The sequence below is a fragment of the Dermacentor albipictus genome, chromosome 1, assembly GCF_038994185.2.
Source record: "Dermacentor albipictus isolate Rhodes 1998 colony chromosome 1, USDA_Dalb.pri_finalv2, whole genome shotgun sequence".
Taxonomy (NCBI): Eukaryota; Metazoa; Arthropoda; class Arachnida; order Ixodida; family Ixodidae; genus Dermacentor; species Dermacentor albipictus.
Window position 1 is genome coordinate 396843785 of NC_091821.1, and position 25403 is coordinate 396869187.

The 25403-nt window shown below is 44.1% G+C and overlaps 1 protein-coding gene across 2 annotated transcripts in view; it reads right to left on the reverse strand.

Annotated features, from left to right (window-relative positions):
- The window catches only part of LRP1 (LDL receptor protein 1), a 207062-nt gene that overhangs the window by 37480 nt on the left and 144179 nt on the right, over window positions 1–25403 (reverse strand). For both annotated transcript variants that reach the window (XM_070532085.1, XM_070532084.1), the window contains 8 exons: window positions 22939–23127; window positions 20635–20773; window positions 16531–16751; window positions 13073–13207; window positions 6484–6603; window positions 3981–4223; window positions 2373–2489; window positions 714–830 (listed from right to left, as the gene is read on the reverse strand). In XM_070532085.1, the coding sequence (XP_070388186.1) occupies window positions 714–830; window positions 2373–2489; window positions 3981–4223; window positions 6484–6603; window positions 13073–13207; window positions 16531–16751; window positions 20635–20773; window positions 22939–23127 (1281 nt within the window). The remainder of the gene's footprint in view (window positions 1–713; window positions 831–2372; window positions 2490–3980; window positions 4224–6483; window positions 6604–13072; window positions 13208–16530; window positions 16752–20634; window positions 20774–22938; window positions 23128–25403) is intronic.

Consider the following 25403-nt stretch of genomic DNA (forward strand, 5'->3'; position numbering starts at 1 on the left):
GCAATCTAGTACACTGCAGTGCAGAAAATGGATGAGACACCGTGAACTCAACCATAAGCTGAGGGATAGCCTCCTAGTTTGGCATGTCATGGCACCAAAATTGAAAGTAGTGACATTTATGTAAACAGCTCAAAATCAAATTTGGACTGCGGGCCACGGTGACATTCAGTAGGCAGAGCATTGTGTGCAGCGTCCCGCTCTGCTGTAGCCTTTGCAGTGCAACGCATTGAAGAACGGAAGCACCGCGAAGGGGATCATAGGCAATCGCTGACTGCCAAAACTCTGCTTCTGCTGAACACTTTGAAGTACATTGAGCTGCAAAGTACTTCTGAAATGTTTTATTTTAACGTCAAATGCATTTCCTGAATTTGACAAAATGTGGTTCTGGACTCTAAACTAATTCCTAGGACAGTATGTTCTGCAGTGTGTTGAATGACATGTGCCCCATTAGGTTCTTCCTTCCTACAAGTAAGCTATTCACAGGCAATAATAGCCTTAGCCAGAAAGAAAATCACTGCAAACAGTATAGCTGCAGGGGACAGTTGGTGACCTGTAATCTTACACTGAGCCCATGCTCTGTAAAAACTGAGAATGTAATTGTGCCAGGCAAGCAAGAGTGGTCTTGCTTAGCACACATCCCTTCTACATTATGCCCTTGTCTTTAACACAGAGTGGATCTAAAGCAAGAAAAGAGAGATGAACAATGTACTCACTGCAACCTTCTTCATCTGAGCCATCAGCGCAATCTACATCGCCATCGCACCGCCACTCTTTGTGAATGCAGTGGCCCACAACTTTGCAGTAGAACTCATTAGAACGACATGTTGAGTCTAAGGACGAAAGGGGGGAAGGCGGAGGAATAAAGAAACGAGGTTTCAACATCTCACACAAGTCTGCTCGAGCTTCTCTGTAACACATCAGTAAAAATACAGTCAAACCTCGATATAACAAAATTGTACTTGCAGCGAAAAACTTTGTTATGTTGTGAATTTCGTTAATTCTAGCTTTTAAAGCTTCAGCAGTAAAAAATTCCCAGCAGAGCATTCTTAGGTGATAGTATCTTATCAGTAAGCACTTATAAACAAATCGCAAGAAACTTGGGGAATAATAGCGAAGTTATGAGTGCCAGCGTGTGCAGTGCAAGTTGCAACGAGAGCAATGTATTGATGTGGGTTCATGACATCCGAGATTTGCGAGAGTTGCATTGCACAGCACTGTAAATCTTGAATGCCACGGCTGACTGCACTTAGTGGCTGCAGCTGTCAACAGATGGAACCCATAAATTAAAAACAAAAGTGTAAAAAGATAATACAGGTATTCATTCTGATAAAAAAAAAAAAAAGAAGTCACAGTTTTGCCAAAAAGGCTGAGAATTGATGGCGATAGCAAAGAGACAGCTACATGAAGGTTCCTAGCTTTATCACTGTTGCACGTGCTCAAGTAAACATGAACAGATCTGACTTGACGACCACTAACTCACTGTCACAATGCAAGCAAACACTTTGCACTGCACCATGCCTTGGAAACTTTAGATTACGGGACCGCCAACACTAGACACATGGTAACACAATGCGCATCAGAGCAACAACTGTCTCGGCTCAGCCTTTGAACTTGCCACACATTACTTCATAGATATGGAGTGTGGCCCGCGTGCGAGAAGGAGAAGCATGTACTAGAGGGGGATGGCGGATAAGTGTGCATTTCTGTGGACAGGACACAGATGTGCAGCGGTGTCTCCTCGACGCCATTATGATGGCTTTTTTTTTCCGCTCAAATTATTCATGCGGAAGGACGCTTGAGATAACTTTTGCCTCAGCCAACATTTTTATAGTTTTCATGCTATATTTCGGCCACCACCAGCGTGTGCAGTTTACAGTTACAATTTACAAAGCACTTTACAGGCTTTCCAAGTACATGCATCAAATGGCCAAAAATTTCGTTAAATCGAAACATCATGAAATTACCTTGTCAAATCACAAAAAAGCAAACACGGGTTTCTACGGAACTAAAATTGAGAAATTAAAATAGTTTGTTATGTTGTGAATTTTGTTAATAAATTGAGGTTCATTATATTGAGGTTTGACTGTATTTGTTTTTATCTTTCAAACTTTTGCCTTGTGCAGAAGACAGATTACGAACAGCAAGAACAGAATTACTGCTACAGACAGTGTGACAACTCCAGTGATTATGAAGACAGGCATGCCCGACTGCAATACTTCTAATTTTCAATCTCTGTATCACATGATTATTAAAGAGACCTTCAATTCCCTTACTACCAAAATGAAAGACCGTGACAACCAGCAATGACAACACTAACATCCAGGTCTTTTAGAATGGTAATAAAAGAAACAGAAGACAAAGGAAATACATACTGCAGTTGGCCTCATCACTGCGATCCTCACAGTTGAACTCTCCATTGCAGTGCATGGAAGCCTTGATACACCTCCCATTTGCACACTGAAACTCGTTGTTCAGGCAACTTCGGCGTTCTGAGATTCAAGAAGAAAGAAAGCACACCAATAATTTTTGTTAAATTCTTTACGAGATGGTACAAACACAACTACTGTTAAACATTGATATAACGAAGTAGGTAAAATCGGCAATTTGCTTCGTTATATCAAAATTTCGTTCCATTGAAGTTCAACCGTTTATGGAAATAAGTGCAGTTGTCAATCGGTTTTCCTTACACGAAAAGGGGCCACAGAATTTTCTGAAATATCGGGCAATCGAAGAAAGCAAATGTGAATGAGAAAGCAATTAATTTTGATGAATCTGGGAGTCGGCGACGAATGATACGGTTTCATGCCACGTCGATGATATCTTCACATCAGCGGTACGAATTAAACGAAGCTTTCGCATGCACTCCACCTCCACGGCTGATAGCGTCACCCGCACTGGATTGACGCTATAATGAAAAGCGCTGGCAGTGGGGAGCAAATGCTTTATCTGTCTCTCGCTTCAATGAGTCACCGAAACTCTAGATTACGCAACCTAGAATACTAAACACGCGAGAAAACAGCTTACACAATACTACATCGTCTCGGTACGCTCGCTCTTGGCACACGCAGCAGATTACCTCTAAAGTAAGGTGCGTGGCTGTGTATGCGCTCAGCTCCGCTTACAGCCATGCACAGCCATGGCCAAGACGCACACCAACCCCCTCCCCCTCACACACACTTGATTGCATTACCGTGAGCTCACTCCTCTTCCCCTCTTTCCCTTTGCACACGTGTGAAAGTGCCACTCGTGGAGCCACCATCTTGTCTCAGCTTCGCCCACTTTCACTTGCACCTAAAGCACACAGTGCGTGGGGAGCAATAGGATCTCATCGCACTTGGACTGTTTATGGATGATGCGGCTCCACTTTGGCGGTCACTCTCATCGTGATGCGTGCGATTTGAGAGGTGCATTTGCAAGCAGCAGCTTGTAAGTGAATCATTTGATCATCTGCATCCGCGGAAGTTTACATTTATTGTCTGGGCATTCCTTTGCAGCGGAAGCGATATTTCGTTATATTGAAATCATATACAAACACGCTTCGTTATATTTAGGTTCTAAATACATAAAATACATCGTGTTCTATGGACAAGAGGTTATGAAAAGTTAAATACTTCATATATCGAGAATTTTGTTATATTGAAGTTTGTTATATCGAGGTTTACCTGTACTTGTAATCCCAGTGAATGCCACTGTTTTTGAAACTCTGTGAGACCAACGATTTAGCACAAAAGTTGCATACCAAGTATAAGTCGTCTTACTAATTCCAGCTGCATTTTAATTATAGAGAGAAGTCTCGGTGCATCAGAACGATGCTCAAGCAAGAACCGTGCCTGCAGTTCAGGGTTGAAAGTGATAGTTAACATTTTCCCTACAGTGCACAATGAGCACTTGTATGGCCGCTGCTAAGATTTTCCGCTCACGCATCTCAGAAAAATACACAACAGTCAATCTGCGAGCCGAAGTAACCCGTGTGCACTCACGGCAGTCCTTCTCGTCCGAACCATCACCGCAGTCATCATCAAAGTCACACTGCCAATGGCCAGGCAGGCATCGGCCATTGTTGCAACGGAAGTAAGATGGGTGGCAGCTCATGGCTTCTTCATCACATGAAGGGCCTTCATCTTCTCGACCTGAGCAGTCGTAGTCACCATCACAACGCCAAGCCAGGGGTATGCAGCGGCCAGATGAGCATCGGAATGAATTTGGAGGGCACTCTCTGTCAGCTGAAAGAAAAGGGAATGGCAGAAGTTACCAAATATTGCCTCTATGACTGACACGGAGAGTTGATCTGTGCAAATGCACACCCAATCCGCAGAGACCAGAATAGTGGTCATTTTGCTGTACCCGTTATGGTCACAATGATGCTGTGTGACAGGGTGTCTACCAAGCTGACATTTTCAAATTCCTTGAGTTTTCCAGGTTTTCCCTGGGTGCCATTGCAAGATTCCCTGAGTAACTCAAAAATTTGTCTTATGTCAAGACAGGCTGACACTATGTCGGCCGATGCTGTTACTCTATGTTAAAAAATTAAAGAAAGAAACACTTAATCGAGTTTGAATAGTAAGAAGTAGCGTTTATTTTATTCCAAAAGAAAACAGAAGGGAGGGGCTAGTAAAATAACAGCGAAGAAAATATCGTCGAAAAGAAACGGTAAAAGCTACTGCAAATTGAGTCGACCATTCTCAAATACGAATAAAAAGGAGATGCATACAGAAGCAAATATTTTCAAGTATGAGCTATTTCTATCAAATGACAGCAAACTCATTGGCATGAGGCCTGAACTTTGTCACAAGTGAGGTTCTCTCTCAACAGCTGGTGTGTCAACCTCAACTGCTCTGACATACCCTCAGCCTTCGCACAATGCCTCGGTGTTGCATTTCACTGCTTTAAAGAGTTTACCTTGGTTTGGATGTGGGATACCTGCATCTTGGCATCAGCCTGCTCAAGCTCAAGCTCCTTCAAAAAAGTGGCGGCATGCTTCCTTTTTGAATTAGTAAAGGCAAGGCGCAGAAGACCAGGACCCAAAAAGAATGCACACGACAGGACTGCCGCCACTCACAACTAAGTTTATTTCCGCAACAAGCCTGCCTTATGTAGGTTAATTAAGCCGAATCACACACGAAACTTTAGAAGTAAAACACAGCAATCTGTCGACCACTCAGGAATCATATCTGGCACAAAATATCAAATGAGCGAACAAGAGCCACCCTTGGAGCTGCATGGGAAGCAATTCGTCGAGCATAGTCTTTTCCAAGCCAACGGGGAGAAAAAACGAGACATAAGAAGTACCATCTATGCTTCACTATCAAACTATCCACAACATAACACACTTCAAATGCTTAAGACCCAGTCAGTGACAAAACCTGCATGACTACGGGAATAATGACCAATGAATAACACGAAAAGACATGAATAAAGGCGTCTAAGTACAGCGTCTGCGCCAAAACTAAAATCTCTAATAGTCACTCCCCTAAAGAATTGATAAAACGTGTGACCATGCGAAAAATAAACCATGTGACAAACAATGAAATCGACATAACAGTTGAACGATAAAAGGTCTAAAGAACAGTGCCTGTGTTAAAAAAGAACAGTGCCTGTGTTAAGAAAAAACGACAACAACAACAAAGGCTTAAGAGCCACTAGAAAATCGTCAACAAAATAAAAACTAGATAAATAAAAGGAAGACAGGCAGAAAAACCTAAATGAAATCACTCTAACATGAGGCCTAAATGAAACCTTCTAAAAAAGTAGTCTCCTTGTCACTAAGCACAATGGACGGCCTGCTGACGCATTTGTTTCCCTTTTTTCTTGATGAAATAGGCTTCTACAATCTCCTGCTTGAACCTGTCTTTTCCAAACTTCAAAAATTTAGTTTTGTCGAATTTGAGGGCGGCAATTAGTGCAGTCTCTGCAATGCTCTGCAAGGAAGCTCTCTTAATTTTTGCGCAGATTACGACAATGTTCCATTGCACGCTCACTGAAACATCGACCTGTCTGTCCGATATAGCTGCGACCACAGCTTAGAGGGATTTGGTAGACGACACTTATCCTGCATTCAATGAACTACTTCTGATGCTGAATTGAACAAGCCGGGTGTTTCTATCGGTTCATGGCACAAAGCTTAGACAACTTGCAAGGCGCCGAGAAGACAACCTGAACATTATGCCTGCTCGCCACTTTCTTAATGTTGTGCGATACCTTATGAAGGTACGGAATTACCGCAACAGAACTGTGTGAAACTGGCTCCCTGATAAGAGGCTCCCTTGGTTATTTTTTTTTTTTTTGCCTGCTCAAAATCCCAAAAAGGTTTTATGGTAACTGCTAATCAGTCCTAAATTTTAGACAGGTCCAGCTAGATCAGGATAAGCTATGCTAAGCTAGGGCAAGTAAAGCAATGCAAAGTAACATCACAGGCAAGGTGAGATAATGTTGGGTCAGGCTAAGATTGTGTATAAATGGGAGTGAAAATGTAAAGGTGCTTACCGCAGTTAGGTGGTTCATCTGATCCATCAAAGCAGTCATTGTCTCCATCACAAGTCCACACGTCAGGGATGCAACGGCTGTTGTTGCATTTAAATTGATTAGCTGGACAAGTTTTTGGTGCTGCAAGAAATGTTTCAAACGAGAAGAAAGGAGGTTAACTGAGGTGCCTGATTTTTATTAGTCATATCATAAGAAGCCAACAAACGAAAGAAATGTTTCAGTCAGACAACAGCTCACCTGTATTTCTTTTTCAATGCTAATTGAAAGAGAATGACAACATGTCTTAATTATCACATATTTAACAGAGGGATAAAATTTCCCTTAATGGCCAATGCTATGGTCTTCAACTATTAAGCACAATGTTGCCAGTTCTTTTCCAACCAAACAGCGTGAGAAATGAGGACTACACAGCGCTCATGTTATATGTGTCTTAGTCCCCATTTCTCATGCTGTTCCTGCATGATTCCTTCTCACAATCGGTCAAAGTAGATTCCTTATGATTCCTTTTTGTTAGTCGAGCCAGCATTACTACGACTTTTGTTCCCCTTCAATAAAATTACAGTTGATTTTTCCTGATAGAAGCACATATTCCCCGAGTTTTCCTTGAGTATTTCCAGACTATTCAGAATCCCCGAGATTTCCAGATTTTTCAAGTTGGTAGACACCCTGCCACATTCACTCTACTCAGCACTCCAACCATGTTTTGCTATTTTAAAAACAGCTTCATTTACCTTTGTCCTAATATATTTAAAGCTCACCGCTTTAAACAGACAACTACCTCATTAATAACTAAATACGGATACCTTGACATGATAAAGAAATGTGCTGAATACAGTAGAACCTCGTTCATATGATATGGGAAAAAAATGCACGAAAAACGTACTAACCGGGAATACATATGATCCAAAGTAACTAAAAAAATTTGGCAGGCTCAACTATTGACATCTACATAGTGCCAGGTGTTGCCTGGATTATTGCAGCAGGAGATGTCGACGCATGTCGAGCTGGTGGTGCTCCAGCGTCCCAATACATGTTTTGTTGTTGTTCTATTGCGTGTTGTTTTAAAAGGGCGACAAGAAACCGAAACAAAATCGAGCTGGTGGGCAATGCCAGATGCAACCGAAGTGAAACGTGGTGCCAACATTGCGCCGCCTGCAACATGGAACGGCGGCGTGTTTGGATTATAGCCTACTAAAAGCATGCAGCACGCTACCAATGGCACTGCGCACAATGCGCTGTAAAACAGATAGGTGAAGATGTTTATCGCAATAGGTTTGGTGGCGATAGCTGTGAATGCGGCATGTGAGTGCCCAGGTGGAGATCTGCTCATACCGGAATAAGAAACTGCCCGTGCTGTCGTTTTCACATGAGAAGGGCGGCTATATACTGTTCTCGATCGCATGCACCTCGCGCCTTTTCCTGTTCACATGGGATCTAGTGGCCGGAAAATGCATACGATCGCAGTCTCCAGCAGGAGACGGTGGCGTGTAGCGTGAGCTATGCTTCCGACGGCACCACGGGCTGTGAAACAAATTATGTACAGATGGCGCCGTAGATATATGGCACCGACCATTTTCGACTTGTTCGCGGTGCCGTATATTTACATCATTAACCCTGAAAGAGTTAAGAAGGCGATGGGAGACCGAAATGAAATTGAGCTGCTTGGTGACGCCAGATGCCGCCAAATCAAAATGTAATGCCCAAATCGCACCGCCTGTAGCAGAGAACAACGGCGTGTTGGTATTATCGCCTGCTAAAAGTGTGCAGTACGCTACCAATGGCACTACTAATCATGCACTTTTAAACAGACAGGCGAAAATGCTTATGGCAATAGGTTTGGCGGCGTGGGACAACTTGAGTGGAGATTTGCTGGTACAATACCGGAATAAGAAACTGTGTGAGCCGTTGTTTTCATGTGAAACGGGTGGCTACATAAGTTTTCAATCATGTGCACGCCTTGCACCTTATCTTGTTCACAAGGAATCTGGTGGCTGGAAAATGTATATGATCGCAGTCTGCAGCAGGGAACGGTGGCACATTTTGGTTATCGCCTATTAGTGCACTACGCTTCCGATGGCACCACGCACTGTCAGACAGACAGGCGAAGATGCTTATTGCAATAGGATTGGCGGTGACAGCTGTGAATGCCACGTGCGATGACTACAGAGAAGATTTGCTGGTACCAAAATGAGAAACTGAGTGCACGCTCATGTTTTCATGTGAGACTGGTGGGCCAGTATTGTGGTCAAGCTGCCATGGCGGGCAGCTATATACTGTTCTCGATCGCGCATGCCTCGCACATTTTCTTGTTTACATGGGATCTAGCAGCCGGAAAATGTATCATACATTTGCAGTTTGGCGACTGACTGAACGTTGGTGCCGCAAAATCGTGTTTTCCGAGAACGTACGAACTGGTAAAAAATGAGCGTAACTCTATTAGGTCATTTTTTGTGTTCTCGATTGCGAATGTTCATGCCGAGAAAACGTACATAACAGGAACATATCAACGAGGTTCTACTGTAGTTCATGCGCTAGTTGCGGATGCTAAAGATTAGTCGTCATTGGCAAATTTTCTCCTATTACACCACATTCTGAGCATTAGATACCCTTATATAGATTCGCATAGTAGCACTCAGCGCTTTGAAGTATCATGACTTCTCTCGTTTTGATTTCGTTCTTTGCTGTTGTCTTCACTATTGGGGGCGAGCTGCACCACTGGAAATGCTGGCGCTGCCTTCGGCGTGATGTGAAATGAGGGATCACGTGGACACAGCGGCCGCATTGGCTGCTTCAGAAGTGCCAAGGCAAGCTGAAACCGAAAGTCTGAAGTCCCACCTGTGCTGCGGTTCTGATTAAGTGGGTAGGTTTTCCCGCTTCCGGTGTACACTTGACAACACTTGAAAGCACTATAATAGGTACTGGCTGTCTTTTAAGGCGTGCAATATCGTAGGCTATAGCTCGGTGCCGCACGTACGCAACGGAGCCCAGAGTCAGCCTTCACACGTAGCCGCAGGACAAGAGCTACGTGAAGATTGGATCGCGAAGCTTAGGAGCGGCAAGTAGCTATCGGCTACAACTCAGGTGTGCCGCAAGCACTTCGCGAGGAAGATTTCTACTACGGCGTTGGGGCTGCGATGTTCAGTCAGTAACAGAAAGCGCGCACTGAGACACTTGCCCATGCGCGCTGCCTGGCTAATGTCATGCATGCTTGATCTATGAACTTAATGATGCTAGGTGCTGGCAAGTTCACTGGAATGGAAAGGGAACAGTAAGAAGCACAGCATAATTAAAACAAAAAAGCATGGCATATGCTCATGTTTGTTAGCGCAAAACAATGAATGTATACTAGATTAAGGAAAAGCAGTGGGAAATTGCTCACTGAGAAGATCAATAAACATACAGTGCGATGCAATATGAGAAATAATGATAATGAGACGTCCAATAATTTAGAAGAAATGAAAAAAAAAAAATGGTTGAATTGTCATGATGGTACATCATCACATAGACGTCGAAGTCCCTATAGTTATAATGAAATTATTTTTGAACAGATCTGATAGCATCCACGTAACAATGGTAGCTTGTGTACTGTCAAATGCTCATATGCTGCGACCTACAGCCGGGCAAGAGAACAAGAATTCAGGATCACCAGTCAGCCTCTAGAGTCGGTGAAGGAGTACATTTACCTACGTCAATTATTCAAAAAGCCCTGATCATGAGAAGGAAATTCGTAGAAGAATAAGAATGGGTTGGATCGCATATGGCAGACATTGTCAGCTCCTGACTGGAAGCTTGCCATTATCATTGACCAGGAAGGTGTAATACCAGTGCATTTTACCAGTGCTGACAAATGGGGCAGAGACTTGGAGACTGACAAAGAAGCTTGAGAACAAGCTAGGGATTGTGCAAACAGCGATGGAAAAAAGATTACTGGGCATAACATTAAGAGACAGAAAGATAGCAGTTTGGATCAGAAAGCAAACTGGTATAGACAATATTCTAATTGGCATAAAAAGAAAAAAATGGAGCTGGGCAGGTCATGTAATGCATTGGTTAGACAACCGTTGGACCATTAGGGTTACAGAATGGGTACCAAGAGAAGGAAAACGCAGTCGAGGACGGCAGAAGATTAGGTGGAGTGATGAAATTAGGAAATCCGGGGGCGCTAGTTGGAATCGGTTGGCGCAAGACAGCGCTAATTGGAGATCGCAGGGAGAGGCCTTCGTCCTGAAGTGGACATAAAATAGGCTGCCGCTGTTGATGATGCTTATGATGATGGTGATGAACGCGCATGGCATGGTGTGAAAACACGCTCGCAGCAAAAGCAAGACATTGTGGGCGGACGTGCATGCAGAGGCACCGTCGATCGCTGCGAACATGTGCGATTACTGCATTGAGGCTTCATTCTGTTATGCTCCATTTTTTTATACAGACAGCCCGCTATAAGAGCATATTTCACATAGTTTGCACTCAGCGATTGCCTACTTTTCATGCAAGGGTTCGGGGGACTCCATCGCAGCGACCGCGCACAGTGGGCATTCACTGTATGTATTCCGTAAAGATAGCGTATGTAAACCATTATGTGGTTTCTGTTTGCCCAAGAATATTATTTTGAAAGTAAAGCACTTCTGTCGCTTCGAGAGCACTTACAGAAATGTCCAGGAGGGCTCCTGCGTGGTGTTTTTATTGAGCGCCGACACCCAAACCTATGAAGAGCGCGTCGCGTTATCCCTCATACTACGCAAGCGAGGCGCTTCCGACAGATGGTGACTCCGTAAGTCCTTGCTGCCAATAGTTCCATAGCTGGTTTTCTCCTCATCACCTCTACACAATAGGTTGTTGCTCCACCTTGATTTAACACCCTTTCCTCTGATGCTGTCCACACATCCATGAACGTAATATTTACTGGTTGATTTCGTGACACATTTGCACATTTTTTATCACTGTGAGCTAGTGTTTGTTGAAAGATGCCAACATTTTTTTCATGTTTTTTCAACGCTCTCTTCTGAGAATGCAAAAGACGAGTTGTCAAAAGTGGGCATTCACCCATATCTCCCACACAGTTTGCGAGCATATTTTCACAAAGTTTCTACCAAAGAGGTGAGCGCAGCTATAGACAGTTCGCATGCTCTCTTAGATGGAACATTACCTGGTTAATAAAAGGAAAAATCGGACATCGATCCCATCGTAGCAATTGCTACAATGGGAACCCATACGGGTTCCTTGAAAGAAAGCCTCGCAGTTGAAGAAAAATTCGTCCTGGTCCGGGGCGTCCTGTCTTCAACTACGAGGCTTTCTTTCAAGGAAACCGTATGGGTTTTCATTGTAGCAATTGCTACGATTTGGTGGATGTCTGATTTTTCCTTTTATTAATTACTTCTATCCACTTTGCGGTTATTTCACAGAACTATTATTTCAAACATTATCTAGTGTTATACGATCTACTATTTCTTCATCTGACTGGTACAAAGTCAAATCAAGATGAGTGCTTTGCAAGACCATCATCAGCAATGCATACTGCTCCACTTCAAACTTTAACATTCACTTAAAATTACTTGCACTTTGCATATTAGTACAACCACACAATATTGTAGTCATGATGATAATAATGAAGATATGAGCATATCATTTGAAATGGGGTAGTGGCACATGTCACCAAGTTCATTCTTTCAACTTTATGGTATGTTATGGGGGTCATTTTTAAATAGCCCGATAGTCCAGGCTATGTTTACTGTCATTTATGAGGTATAGAAATTAGAAGTACAAGGCACGACGTATTGTTTATGACCACTGTTGTGTCCATAGAATTTGTGCAAGCTATTCAGTGCGTAATACACTGATTACGCACTGAGGCTTAGTGTGGGACATTTGCAAATATGTACAAATGAAAACATAGCAAAATAGGATGCTGACACACTTTGGGGTTGGATAAAAGCAGTGCATCGTACTGAGTGTAGAGACGGCATGGAAACATAATTGATTGTGCAGCAGCATACCTGTGTTGACCTGATGCAAAGCCAGCAGGCCCCCAAAACTGTTGTAGAATGACGTTATAATGATTGGTTACAATGTAAATTAAAAAAAAGAAAAGAAAACTACAGGAAATTTGAAAGGAAGACGGTTTGCTTGCAGGAGATGTGAAATTTGCAAGTAAACACCTGTAATATTACAGAGGCCCCTGTAGTCCAGCTATATTAAGGAATTAACTAATGTATCAAAGTATCTTAAGAAACGAATGGCGAGTATTGTTATCAGATACGATTGATTTGCTAGTATCTTGTATTTGTATCTCAATAATTATTTCCTCAGGATCTCGAAAATGTCATGACACATCTGCAAAGTATCGTTGCTTAGCCCTGGCCTAATGTCATGAAATACCGCGTAAAGTTATTGTTTGCTTTTTAATGCCAATCTTAATTCTCATTTTTACGAATAACCAATTAACTAGCTAGCTTCAGTAAGACGGCACAACCTTGTACCATCACTAGGAGCCAGTATCAGTAACTAGAGAAGCTGTAATGATAGCTTCAGTGCACAGGATTATGCTAAAGCACACACAGTATTAATAAAGGAGTAGACAACTAATTCTTACGGCAGTTGAGTTCATCCTCGCCTCCCATTGCGCAGTCAATGTGGCCATCACAACGCGATGCCACTGATATGCAGTATGCCTGTGATGTCCCATTACCAGGGCATTTAAATTGGCTTGGCAAACAGGTATATTTGTCTGCAAGAGAATGTACATAAATTAATTTTTCCTTTAAAATAGTACAACTTTGGTACACTTTGCTGAACTGTAGGGGAAAAAAAAGAAAATTTGCCTGCATTCCACCTGGTGAAAGTGGATGTACAGCGAAGCTGTTGGTGACGTTAGACAAGCAGGACCAACATTAGACAATGTTAGACCGGCACCACCACAACAAGCGACGAACATCACACACATGCATGTGTGCGGAAGTGCAGCATACATGCTCATTCCTCTACACCCTCCGGCAAGTGCAAGTGCCTTACTGAACTAATTAAATTTTTCAAAGTAGACTGCATTAGAAAATTTGTAAAGTATTGTAATTCGAATATACAAGAAAACATATTTCTGTCACGCAGACAAAGCCCTTTTCCAGCTGTCAGCAGAGGTCTGTCTGAGCGGCCATGGTCGCTAGGTGGAGGTACGGTTTTTAGACAGTGTTTGCCATAATGTTGATTATGGTTGCAGCACACACTGTGCAACAGATGCAATGGGCAGAGCGGCCAAGCATCAAGGACTGATACATTGTGTGCATACATACATCTGCGGAAGTGCAGCATATATCCTCATTTTTCTAGGCCCTCCACCAAGGACAGGTGCATCATTGAACGAATTGAATTTCTCAAAGTAAGTTGCGTCAGAAAATTCGTAAAGTACAACTTACACACAAGCTCCAGACATGATAGTTTCAGATTGTAATTCGAATGTATGAGAGTAACAGCATCGTCCCGTGACAATATCGCCTGATTACGTAATCACATCAAACATGACATCACGCGATGACGTCTTCATAGATGATGTCCCTTGATGACGTCTGACGCCTCTTGGACAAGCAGCACACAGTGCGCTTCCTGCTTGTTCGCACTGTCTACGGGATCAGCCCACATTTTAGTGTGAGCACCGTGCTTGCGGATATGGAAAATCCTAACCAACTAGAGGCTAACAGCTTCACTGATACATAATACTGTTTGAGGAGAAGATATACACTTGTGGGGACACTCGACTCTTACGTGTCCCCTGATGTTGTTTTCGCTGCATGGCTCTCACATCTCCTGTAATCTGGCTTATCTGCATAGCTTAGGGCCGGTGGCGGTCGGTCTGGTGGCAGCACATTTTGAGAGATGGTGTGAGTGTTGAGCTGCTAGTGCCACCTAATGGCGGGGTTAGGCAGCTGTGACAGGGAGTAGGCTCTTCCTCTTTGGCACGGGGTCGGCAAGCAGCACGGACGTTCCACATGGGCTCCGATTCCTGCATCCGCAAGACCATCTCGCGAGACATGATCGTTCGCATCATGGCATTGGTGCCCAGCATGAGCGAACATATCCGCTCGATATTCAGTCGCGGTGAGTCGGACTTCCTAGATTTGTCACGTGCCCATTGGCATGTTCTGTGGATAGCGATTCGGCTAGCAGGCATTAGTGCATGAAAGGTGCAATAAATGCCCTTGTGATTGTATGCACTACTGTACTGTCGTTCATTTGTCCCAAGAGCACGGGTGAGACTCCCACACACTATAGTGGGAAAAAATACATATTACATATGTGGAAGTGAAATTAGGTACAGAGCAGGCTTTTCTGTTGCAACCAGGTTCAAAAGCTGCCGCATTTGCTAAATGTACTATTATTCTTACTGATTGTAAGATGTAGTTCTGTTTTGAGCACTGTTTTGAGCTGTAGCCAGCTACAGAACATTCTGTAGTTACTAAACTCAATGTCTGAAAATAAATGATGCTAATGTCATCTGTATTGGTAAGTGTAGGAATACATACAACGTTTTGTTTTTGCCCATTCGTGATTGTTCTAGGGAATCAGTGCATGGCAAACCTAGACCAAGAAGAGAAAGACACAACACTTCGCTGGTTTGTGTTGCCTGTGCGCTGGTTCCCTGCAATGCAACCATACCAACTTGCCCAGCTTGCCATTTCTCTGCCATTTGTAGGCTAAGTGCATATAAATTTTTTCTTGAGCTTGAGGTTGTGTGGTCAGCAAAAATACATGCTGTGGCTACATGGATGGAGCTCTTACTTTTTGCAGAACTTTCAAAGTGCTTTTCATGCTGAAGCTAAGGATTCTGGCCTTATATTCAAATAAATACAGTATTGCCAGTGTATTTTCATCGTGGTGGTACATGGTGCCAAAATGTCCATGTTATGCTGTGCAATGACCATGCCGTAATTCCAGCTGAAATTGGTTCCACATGATTATGAATTAAAGTGCAAACCTCATGGCGCATGTTTCTGCGATGATAACACTGCAGCTATCGCATGGAACCATGCCTTGCCATACAGTGACAAAAGTACATCAACAATACATCCCGTCTAGGTACTGCCTAGGTGTCAACACCAAACCCATTTTGAGCTACCGCTCTTGGAGGTTGGTCCTTGGTGGGCTTAACTTATGATTTGCACAGCCCACTATGCATGTAAGTCACGGCACTGTGTTCTCACTGATGACAAACCTTTCCAACATTTATTTACGATGCCTTGTAATGGTTCAAATAATTTCCTTACCGTAATGCCCAGATAATTAACACAGATAAAAGGCATGCTCTTTGCTGCTCTTGTTTAGCCTTTCACGTGACAGCTACCTAAGAGTTTACTATGATCATGCTCTGAAGTGGCAAGAGATGCAAGATGAATACAATTCTACACAGTAACGCTGTGAAATAAAAAAAGTCGCAGTTTCGCCCAAAAGGCGAAGCATTGATTGCGATAGCAAATTAGTAGACAGCCATATGAAGTAAAAATATTAGTTTCATTGTCCGTATAAACCTGCAAGCATTCGCTTAATAAATAAATTAAAAAGCATGGTGTCATGGGTGCACAGGGTAAACATGAACACATCTCGCTCGATGACTGCAGAAACTCGCTGTCAAACGCTGGAGTGAAGAAGCGCGGTAGCAGCAGCGAGCGAATCGACCTTCATGCTGTCTCTTCCCGCAATGCAAACAAAACATTGAAAGCACAGCGCATACGAAGCTACCAGCACTCCATGTACTTATGGTGTACAAACTCCCCCCCCCCCCCCCCCCCCTTCTCTCGTGCGCGAGATTAAGCCGCGTTCACTGGCTGACCCATGGGGGCTTTCACTCGCACATACAGCGTACAGCGCGTGACGAAAATGCTATCGTATTTGGACTTTATACGAAACATCACCGTTACAGCAACGGCAGCAATGCGCTTGGAGTGTCCATATATTGTTATCGCAATAAACCTATATGCAGTTGCTTTAAATGTAACAAAACTGTTTCACTGAATATTTTTGCATGAGCATGACACCTTACAAGTGAGACAGAGGTAAACCTACCACAGTCATGTTCGTCGTCGCCCCCTGTGCACTGTGGCTTGCCATCACACAACTGGCTAGGCTGGATGCACTGTTCGTCAGCGCACTGAAACTGGCCAGGGCTGCACAGGAATGGTGGACAACTAGCTGGCTCATCAGACCCATCACCACAATCATCCTGGGTGTCGCAGCGCCACAGCGAGGGGATGCACTTGTATGTCTTCTCACATACAAACTGAGAACTGTAGAGAGAAGAAAAATAGAGATCACATTTGACACCAAGTCACATCTGGTAGGCGAACAAGTAAAAACAAACAAGAGACATTCTCTATTCTGGATATACCAGTTTGTGTGACACTGCTGCCATTTCTTCACGAATGCATGGGTTTTCAGGCTAGAGTGTATTTAGCACCCTGTTAGGCTACAATTACACAACAAAACTTTCAGTAAATGGAAACAAGAGGTTATCTACTCAGTTCCTTTCAGCAAGTTGTGGGAATCAGAGTGTACCCCAGCACCTTTGCGCGGGCGTTTGCCTATTCTGTCATGCCTACGCCTCTCCCTTTCTGCTATCAACGATTATCTGGGGTGGCTTTTTCCACGAACAGGTTTGCAGTGGTGGCACTTGCGCTGCTAGCTGTGGCACCACGACAGGCAAAGCAAGCGCAAGACTTCTCCAGGACAGTACAGGGTATGTACACGTTTTTGCTCTAGCGCCTTTGCTTGGGCCTCACTTGTACTTGAACTCGTCTGCGATGCCTTGCACCTACGGTGAGCACCTACCACGTATTGCCCCTTTTCCAAACTCTAAGCTGAAACGCGGTGCCTAGGCCTCCGATAAGTGCGACTCGGCCGTACTATGCCAACTCACACGGTGGGCTCCCACAGCCCAGACGAGCCTCAAACCACCACCCGCGCTCGCGAGTCACTTTGTCCTCCAGTTCTTCTACTGCTGGCTTCGATGCAGGAGTTCGATGATGGCGGTGGCTCCGATGATGATGATGATGGCAGAGTTTCCATGCTGCCCCTCCCTCTGCGAAAGCAATGAAAGGCACTGGCCCACAGCTGGTTGCAGTGACGGTACCACATCCCCGGCAGTAGGCAAACCTTGCAAACTGCTGCACAGAACGAGGATCGGCGGAGCAGGCAACGTCCAAGTTACCAAGGTCTTCCAGGAACCCGGAGCCCCTAAACCTGGCTGGCTTCCCAGAGGTACACTTCCCAAAGATGCGGCAGACCAGGTGGTGGAGCCTCCGAGTTGTCAAGGTCTTGCAGGAACCAGAAGGCCCTAAACCATTCCCGGAGGCACATCTAGTCCAATCTTCCTCCTTGACTTCGTTATTACGAGTGCACGCAGCAGGTCGCTGGAGGTAGCAGCTGCCCACTCGCTGCCATTCCACCGCACTGAGACCACATGGCATTGCATCACGTAGTTAACAGGAGCGGAAGATCGCAGATGATGATGATAGTCGCTCGAACGGTGCTGCTTCCACTACCACTGGCACCTGACCTCAAGCAACCCTGAGGTTCTCGTAGCCATCGTTGAACTCCTCCTTTTCTCTGGAATCATCGTCATCCTTGTCTTTGCTGCCGCTGCCATCGGCCGGCGCTGAGGAACTACCGCCAGAGTGTAAGACTTCGCCTCCTCGGGCTCGAACGAGGACAATGCGCCATTCTTGTTCTCGGCTTCGCTACCCGACGAGAGGTTCTTCCGACCCCTCGTTTTATTCTACAGCTTGCCTTTGCGTGCCTTGGCAGCTCCCTTGCCATCAACGGTACAGTCATCGCTCTCTGACGTCTCCAAGTCGCAGCGCGCCACCAGATTTGGAGCCACGTGTGGTCTCCGTGCTTCAACTTGTTGCATTGATGCAGTACTGCATTGCGTTGATGCAGTAACCGTGCCGGCAGGTCCCCTCTCTAACAGTGGCGCCGGGAGCTTCAGAAGTGCGTAGGAGAGCGCTCCGCCCCCGTGTCCCATGCCAGACCTGATGACGGTGACAGAGGAGGAGCCAACGGAAATGCGCCTGAGCGAACGCCAGAGCTGCAGCTTGCATCACGAAGATGGTCATATACCAGGCGAGGCAGGCGCCGCTACTGGCCGTGGAAAGGGTGCCACCTGCCTCCCCCGCGATCACGAACGGTCCCGGAACGAAGCCGGGGCCCCACGTTATGGGCGCCAATGTGGGAACGGCGTGGTCCCTCAGTCCACACCAGCAGGTCCCAGTCCTGGCCGGCCGCACCTCAAGAGCGCCCAGCCAAGCCTTGAACCATCGTTCGCGCTCACGAGTCATTTTGTCCTCCACTTGTTCGACTCCTGGCTCCGATGCAGGAGTTCCGATGATGCCGGTGGCTCCAATGATGATGATGGTGGAGTTCCCATAACACTTATTGGAGGCCCAAGCAGACAGATGTTGCCTTAGCTCTCGTGAGTGAGTCCACTGGTTATTGCGAGAGCACACAGCATAGCTGCGGGGACGCTTTTCCCTAGAGGCGTGTTGCAGGGAGCCATCCTCCTAAAGCAACATGCTAGCAGCACCCTTTCCTGTATTTCTCGCCCTTGGCATGGGAGCCCTTTTTATACTCGCGCCTCTCCGGAACCAGGTGTTTGTGCAGAGCTGGGTGCCGCTGGAAGCAAATAAACTGTTTTCGTTAACTTAGGGCAATGCCATGTTTTCTTACGTGTGCAGCTCTCAGAGCGCCCCCTTTAGCAGCCCGAGCGCACACACAGCCACGCACTAGATTACGTGAGGAGATGGATGACGCGGCGCCGTGGCTTACTAAGCTCAAAACCACAGTGGTGGGTACTCCTGTGAGATACTAGACCGCCACAAATTCTGGTGCAAAAGTACACACAACATTATCCGCACTACGTAAATAGCTCTCCTTATTACCAACATGCCACAATGCACTGCCAGATCAAAATTTTCTCTCCAGATGCTAACAATCCTGTGAGGAACAAGCTGTTTGATAACATTGTAAGAAGTTATGCTTGAACTGACCTTTTGTTATACAGACATAAAGATTTGACATTACCATTGACCAGAACTAATGTTAACTCTTACTCATTGCAGCAATGTGTGTGACATGCTTTGTCTCAATACGATGTCTACAATAAGCAACTTCAGTAGTTCCTGCAGAAATAATTTCTTTACAATACTGCATACATACCACAAACAATGTGACTAAAAATATAAATGGTTGCGAAACCAGAACCTTAGTGCTATTATTAACACCAGCTGCTGCTTCACGCAACACTTTTGCAACAACTTGTCTTGATGATTTGTCGCTATGAGCTGCTGCTATGATGATTTTTTTGCTATTATAACCACATGCAAAATTCAAGGCTTCAACTGCTAATGGGAGCAGCAAAGTTCTGCTTAATGGCCTGTTATAATTTTTCTTTCAAGGTGACCCAAACAAAGTACTATGTACATGGTACAATTACTGTGCCCTTCTGGTTCACCGTAGCACAGTTACATTATTCACAATATGGATGTGTATGTTCACTTCCACTAAATTTGCTTTTGCACTTAATCAGGCTTTACTTTAAAGGGACACTAAAGTGAAAAATTATTTCTTCTGCATTAGTAAATTACCGTTCTACAATACCAAAAACACCGCTCTTACAACGGTAAGACGTTTGGTAAGCCAGAAAAAGCGCAAGAATGAAATACGGGTGGCGACGCCTACGTTCCCGCACCTGGGGGTTGTGACGTCTTGGATTTTGATGGCATCTTCTAGGGCATAATAATTATATATAGCGGTAGAGATGGACTACATTGTGTTCTAAAGGAACCAAATATTAAACATGGCAAGTTTCGGGAACCTTTATTCAGCCAACGCGGCCCAAATGCGAAATCATACTTTGGAATCCCTGATGTCACGCTGACGTACCGGCGCTGGGGTTTCGGCGCGAAATTCAAATACTGATACTTGGACCACCACTTTCTCATCCAATAATCAAACTATTTTTTTAAAATGACTGCCTGCAGGGTTCTCAAACAATGCTTCATTAGTCTAAACTGATTTATTGTTTCGCTTTAGTGTCCCTTTAATAGAAAGGCCCTAAATATTTCCTCTACTTATCTGCATGTGAGGCTACAGCACATTGCACAGGCGCCTCACCTGGTGCAGTTGTTCTCACAAGACACAGAGTCCCCTTGCAAGACATAATTTTCAGGACATGCACAAGTGGATTTGCCACCAGCTTTGAGCAGGCACAAGGTTGCACAGCCGCCATTATCCTGGCAGGGGTTGTCAGGCACTGCAGGTACAGAAAGGAAAGTGTGCACAAAAAGCACAACATTTTTGAAGCCATGAACACAACTGTTACACAGTGATAGTAGAAAGATACGAACTGGCTGGTATACTTACCATACACAATAGGGAAGGGAAAGTCAATTTGAAAGTAACACGCTTTACACTTATTACCTACCCCTTTGGGGAAACACACACAGAACTATGTGAGGCAACGGTTTAGCTAGGTGTACCTAGCTACACCTGAACCCTCAATGGTCAGTACTCTTGCAAGTACTCAAGATCACCACATCCTATATCACTACTATCCCCCATAACAACCACTGAAGGGAAAAACAAATGTGCTTATACAACCTGAACATTGCTATAGGTTGAAATTATTATTGCACACAGCAATGCATAAATCCTTATAAAATCAGCCTGACAGAACTGTCAGCACAAAACAAAGTTACAGAAGCATTCAAGTTCAATCACCGCTGCTTTCCCCACTGTTCTTGGCTGAAGTGCAGTGTAGCTTCATGGTACAGTGAATCAGCACTGCCTGGAAGCCATCTTCAAAAGTTCATATAAAACATGCACTCACTATATACTTTCTTAAAATTTATAATGGCAGTAGTTATAAGCACTAAAATGCGCTACACAACACTTATTGAATTGCTTGCATAACAAAATGATCACGGTGTGACCAAAAACACTGTGCAGTCAATGACCAATCTTTGGGATGCATGATTTTTCGGACATGGCCAATAAATCGGATGCCTTCACTGCACTGCCATGCACCCCATAGGATAAGGACGTCTCAAATTTCGGACGCTGAAACCCTTCGCCGTCTGATCCTCTGGACCTTTTGTCGCGACTGCAGGTCCGAAACAGCAATAATCAAAGCTACCACCGCCACCATTTTTATTATCTGGCGGCCTCGAACCTGCGCTCACACACGCTGATTCGCTGGCAGCTGTAGCCACCACCAAGGCTACACTAGGCCTAGCTGATATGGGCCACGCTAGACCTGGCTAATTCAATGTTTGCTGCAAGCTTGTTCTTCAATGGCAAGAATTCACAGATTCCAGCAATGGTACTGACTCCATCTTTGTAGTACTCGTCAATGGCTTCAAGGCACAGAAAGCGGTACATATTACATAGTGCCAGTTCCCAAAAGCCAGCTTCAATGCAATACAGTGCTGCTAGGCGGTGAAGCATACCACAAGTAGAAGGGTGCAACTGCTAGGGGACACAGTATGTATTAGTTATATGATACGTGTTTCCCCACCGTCTCCTGTCACAGTATGAGCACCGACACACCTAATAAGTGTACTGGCAAGCCTTCAGAGCTATTTTGGATGTGCCTGTGGTGGTTCAAGCCCTTGAGGGCAATAAAAGGCATGCATTTATGTTTTCGTATGCTTTTGCAGCCCCTGGGGAGTTTGAAAAATTGGTTGTGACTGCATAGAATCAAACACCGTATATGAAGTAGTGTAACAAAAATATTCCTATCTGTAAGTGTAACATTACATAAAAGGTTCCCACTTGTTCAAATGACGACGTCGAATTTTAGTTGTTATCAAATCAGTGAAATCAGTTAATGATATCTGAGAATGATTGACATGTTTATTGCAACTAAGGTTGATGAGGAGAATGGAATAGTCTGGGCACAATAAAGAAACATGTGAACTATACCAGCATAAAGGCAGCAATAATATATATACAACGCTATTGTCCTCTCCATGACAATCATGCAGAAGTGGGATGCTAACAGAATAAATTCAAACACAGAAAGCTGCAATTTCTTTAATCGCATGGAATAAATAAAAAGGTAGAGTTAATTTCTTTCTATAAAGAAAGCTGTGTCAAGCTTCACAGCTCCAGTCAATTACACCAGTATTATTCTCCCGCAAGCACAACCTACTGATTTGGCTTATATGTTTTGAGCTTTTCTGCTCAGGTTTGATAGGGTAATGGAAATACAAGTTTGGCTCAGGATGGAGTGACATCTGCCTTAAGAAACATAGCAAGATGCCATTGAAAATGATCTTGAAATCGAGAAGCTCAGGAAGGAGTGGCAAAAGATGGGACATATTGATGTAAAAAAACACATCAGAAGCAATGACCTCATGCAGAAACAGAAAAGAGTTGTTAGAAGAAGACTGAGTCACAGAATGTTGATGAACTCACTTGGTCTCTGCCTCAGAGGGTGTTGCACCTGGATGTCCATCGGTCGAATGGCAGTGCGAACCAGTGTGGTGATGTTGGAGCAGTTGTTTTTGTTGCAGTACAGCACTGCCTTGCTCTCCCAGTCAGTCCAGTACAGTTTGTCTTCAAACAGTGTCATAGCAAATACATGGTGTAATGGAGATGAGGGCCCTAAAAAGCAAGAGTGCAGTAACAGTCAGTGTGAAAGCTGCAAAGGCGATGGCATTCACTGAAGCGTTCAGAATATGCTGTTATGGAGTACACTTAAGGGCACCATGCAGATGTCACAAGATCTACCATTAGCTGCTTCCAACGAATGCAGCGGAGGCTTATACTTTGTAGAAATGACTCTTGGCCCAGTAATGTATCAATGAGTTCACAGCAACAATCTAACAGTCTATTACATCATGTTCCCCTGCATTCATTAGACAGCTTTAACTTCATATACGAGGGTGTTTTGTGTGCAAATATAAACAATTTTGAATAATAATCAGATACACATACTGAACAGGGAATAGCAAATTGAATATAAGATAATCATATAGACACGGATTTATTAACAAGTTTGGTTATTTCAACATGTTGGAACATCGCCATCACATTGTCAATGGTAAAAAAAATTAAAAAAATTAGACTAGTAAGCCATTATACTATATGATTGTTTTTCTGACTTATGTTAACTTGGAAAATTGAATAATTCCCATTAACTTGCCAACCTATGCATTATTATAAAGCATAAAATGCCCATAGACACAGAAGCATTAGACCCTGTGCCAGCTGTCACTCACTGCATTTGCTGTCAAATAATAAGCTCAGTTTTGAAACTGGGGATGCAAAAGTAACAAATGAGCAAGGCAATAGCTGCGCTCACATCCAACCAAAACGAAGTAGTTTTGTATTGTTTGCTGTGACTTTTGCTTTGAAAAAAAAAAAACTGCAAGAACATCGTCTTTTCTTTTTCCTTTGTTTCGTGCCAAATGCAAGCAAGACTTCAGGCAGCACAGCTCGCGCAGCAAGCCCTTTCTGTTGTTTTCCTTCAGAGTGAGACATATGACCGACTCAAGGTTGCCAAGGTACTGTATTTGCAAAAATATAGCGCAACCACTAATGCAAGGGGAGGTATGCTACCTTGTAGTACAGGAAGCAGGGAGAAAGCACCTTCGATTGCGTGAAAAAAATGTTTTGATTTGAAGTACAAGTAACTATGTGTAATGCAGCCATACTCGTTTAGAATAGCGCCTTTTAGCATGCATCGCAGTATGCTAAAATGCCTATCGTGAAACACCCATCGCTGGCGAGATCTGTACTACAAATCCTGGGTTTCACTTGAGCGCATATCATTGTAGCATATTGGGCTTCGCTTTATTGCTCATGGAGGCGTGACATGGGCATGCTGCAGCGAGCTGGCATATTTGCATAGTGAGGGCCGCGTGTACAGGCATCACTACGGAGTATCATCCCATTGGGCCTATACACCTGGAAAGGACATTCTTATTGCAGCTGGATTGTCCTGTGCAGTTGCCCCCATCCCCTTTTGTGCTCATGCTGCTTGCCACAGAAAGGCTGGCTTCCGCCAAAGCCTAGACTTTCAGTGGCTGAACTCACTCTACTGGTGATGTTTCGGCAGCAGCACAATATTATCACGAAATTCAGCACTAAATCAGGCACATATTCTTACATTACACAGAAAAAAATGCTAAGAGCCATGTTTGCTTCCGTACAGCAACCAAAATAATTGTTTCAAATATTCGTATACAGCCACACATTCGAAAACTTTCAAATACCTGCTGGTCAAGACGTATTTTTGGGCTAGTTGGTTCATATCCATAGTAAAACAGCGCCAGCGAACACAAGGGACCAGATGAAGAAGAACGACAAGTACCTAGTTATTAAATCAAATATAGATATTAAAGATATTGTTAGCACGTTTAGAGCACCTCATCGTTTTCATCTCTAATTAATTATCGTCATGCCAGATCTTCTTCTTGGCGGGTGCTATCTGCAGCCTCGACTGATAAGAGCGTTCGGTCTAGTTCCATCCTTTTAAGTTTGATGGTATTCGACGGTATTTGAAATTTTCGAATATTTGCACACCCCTAGTGTTTTGCATCTGCATCCTTGAGAATGCTATGTGAGCATATTGGACATTTCTCTGAATATTGTGTGGAGTCAGCATGCATGTATATAGAGCAGGCAATGCAAGTGCCAGGCTATATCGAAACTAATAAGTTGTGAAAACTATTATAGTCAAAATAAGTTGAGACAAGTAGGGGACAGAGCCAAGCATGGAGCCCACAACATATGCTGTGCCTTCAATATAAATGCGGAGAACTCCTGTACATCGGGAAGGTGTGCGGCAGATCTTTCGAGTTCTAAGACTGCACACTGCACACTTGCTAAAGCTCTATGTACAAAAAGCCAATATATATGAGGAACAGTCGTGTACA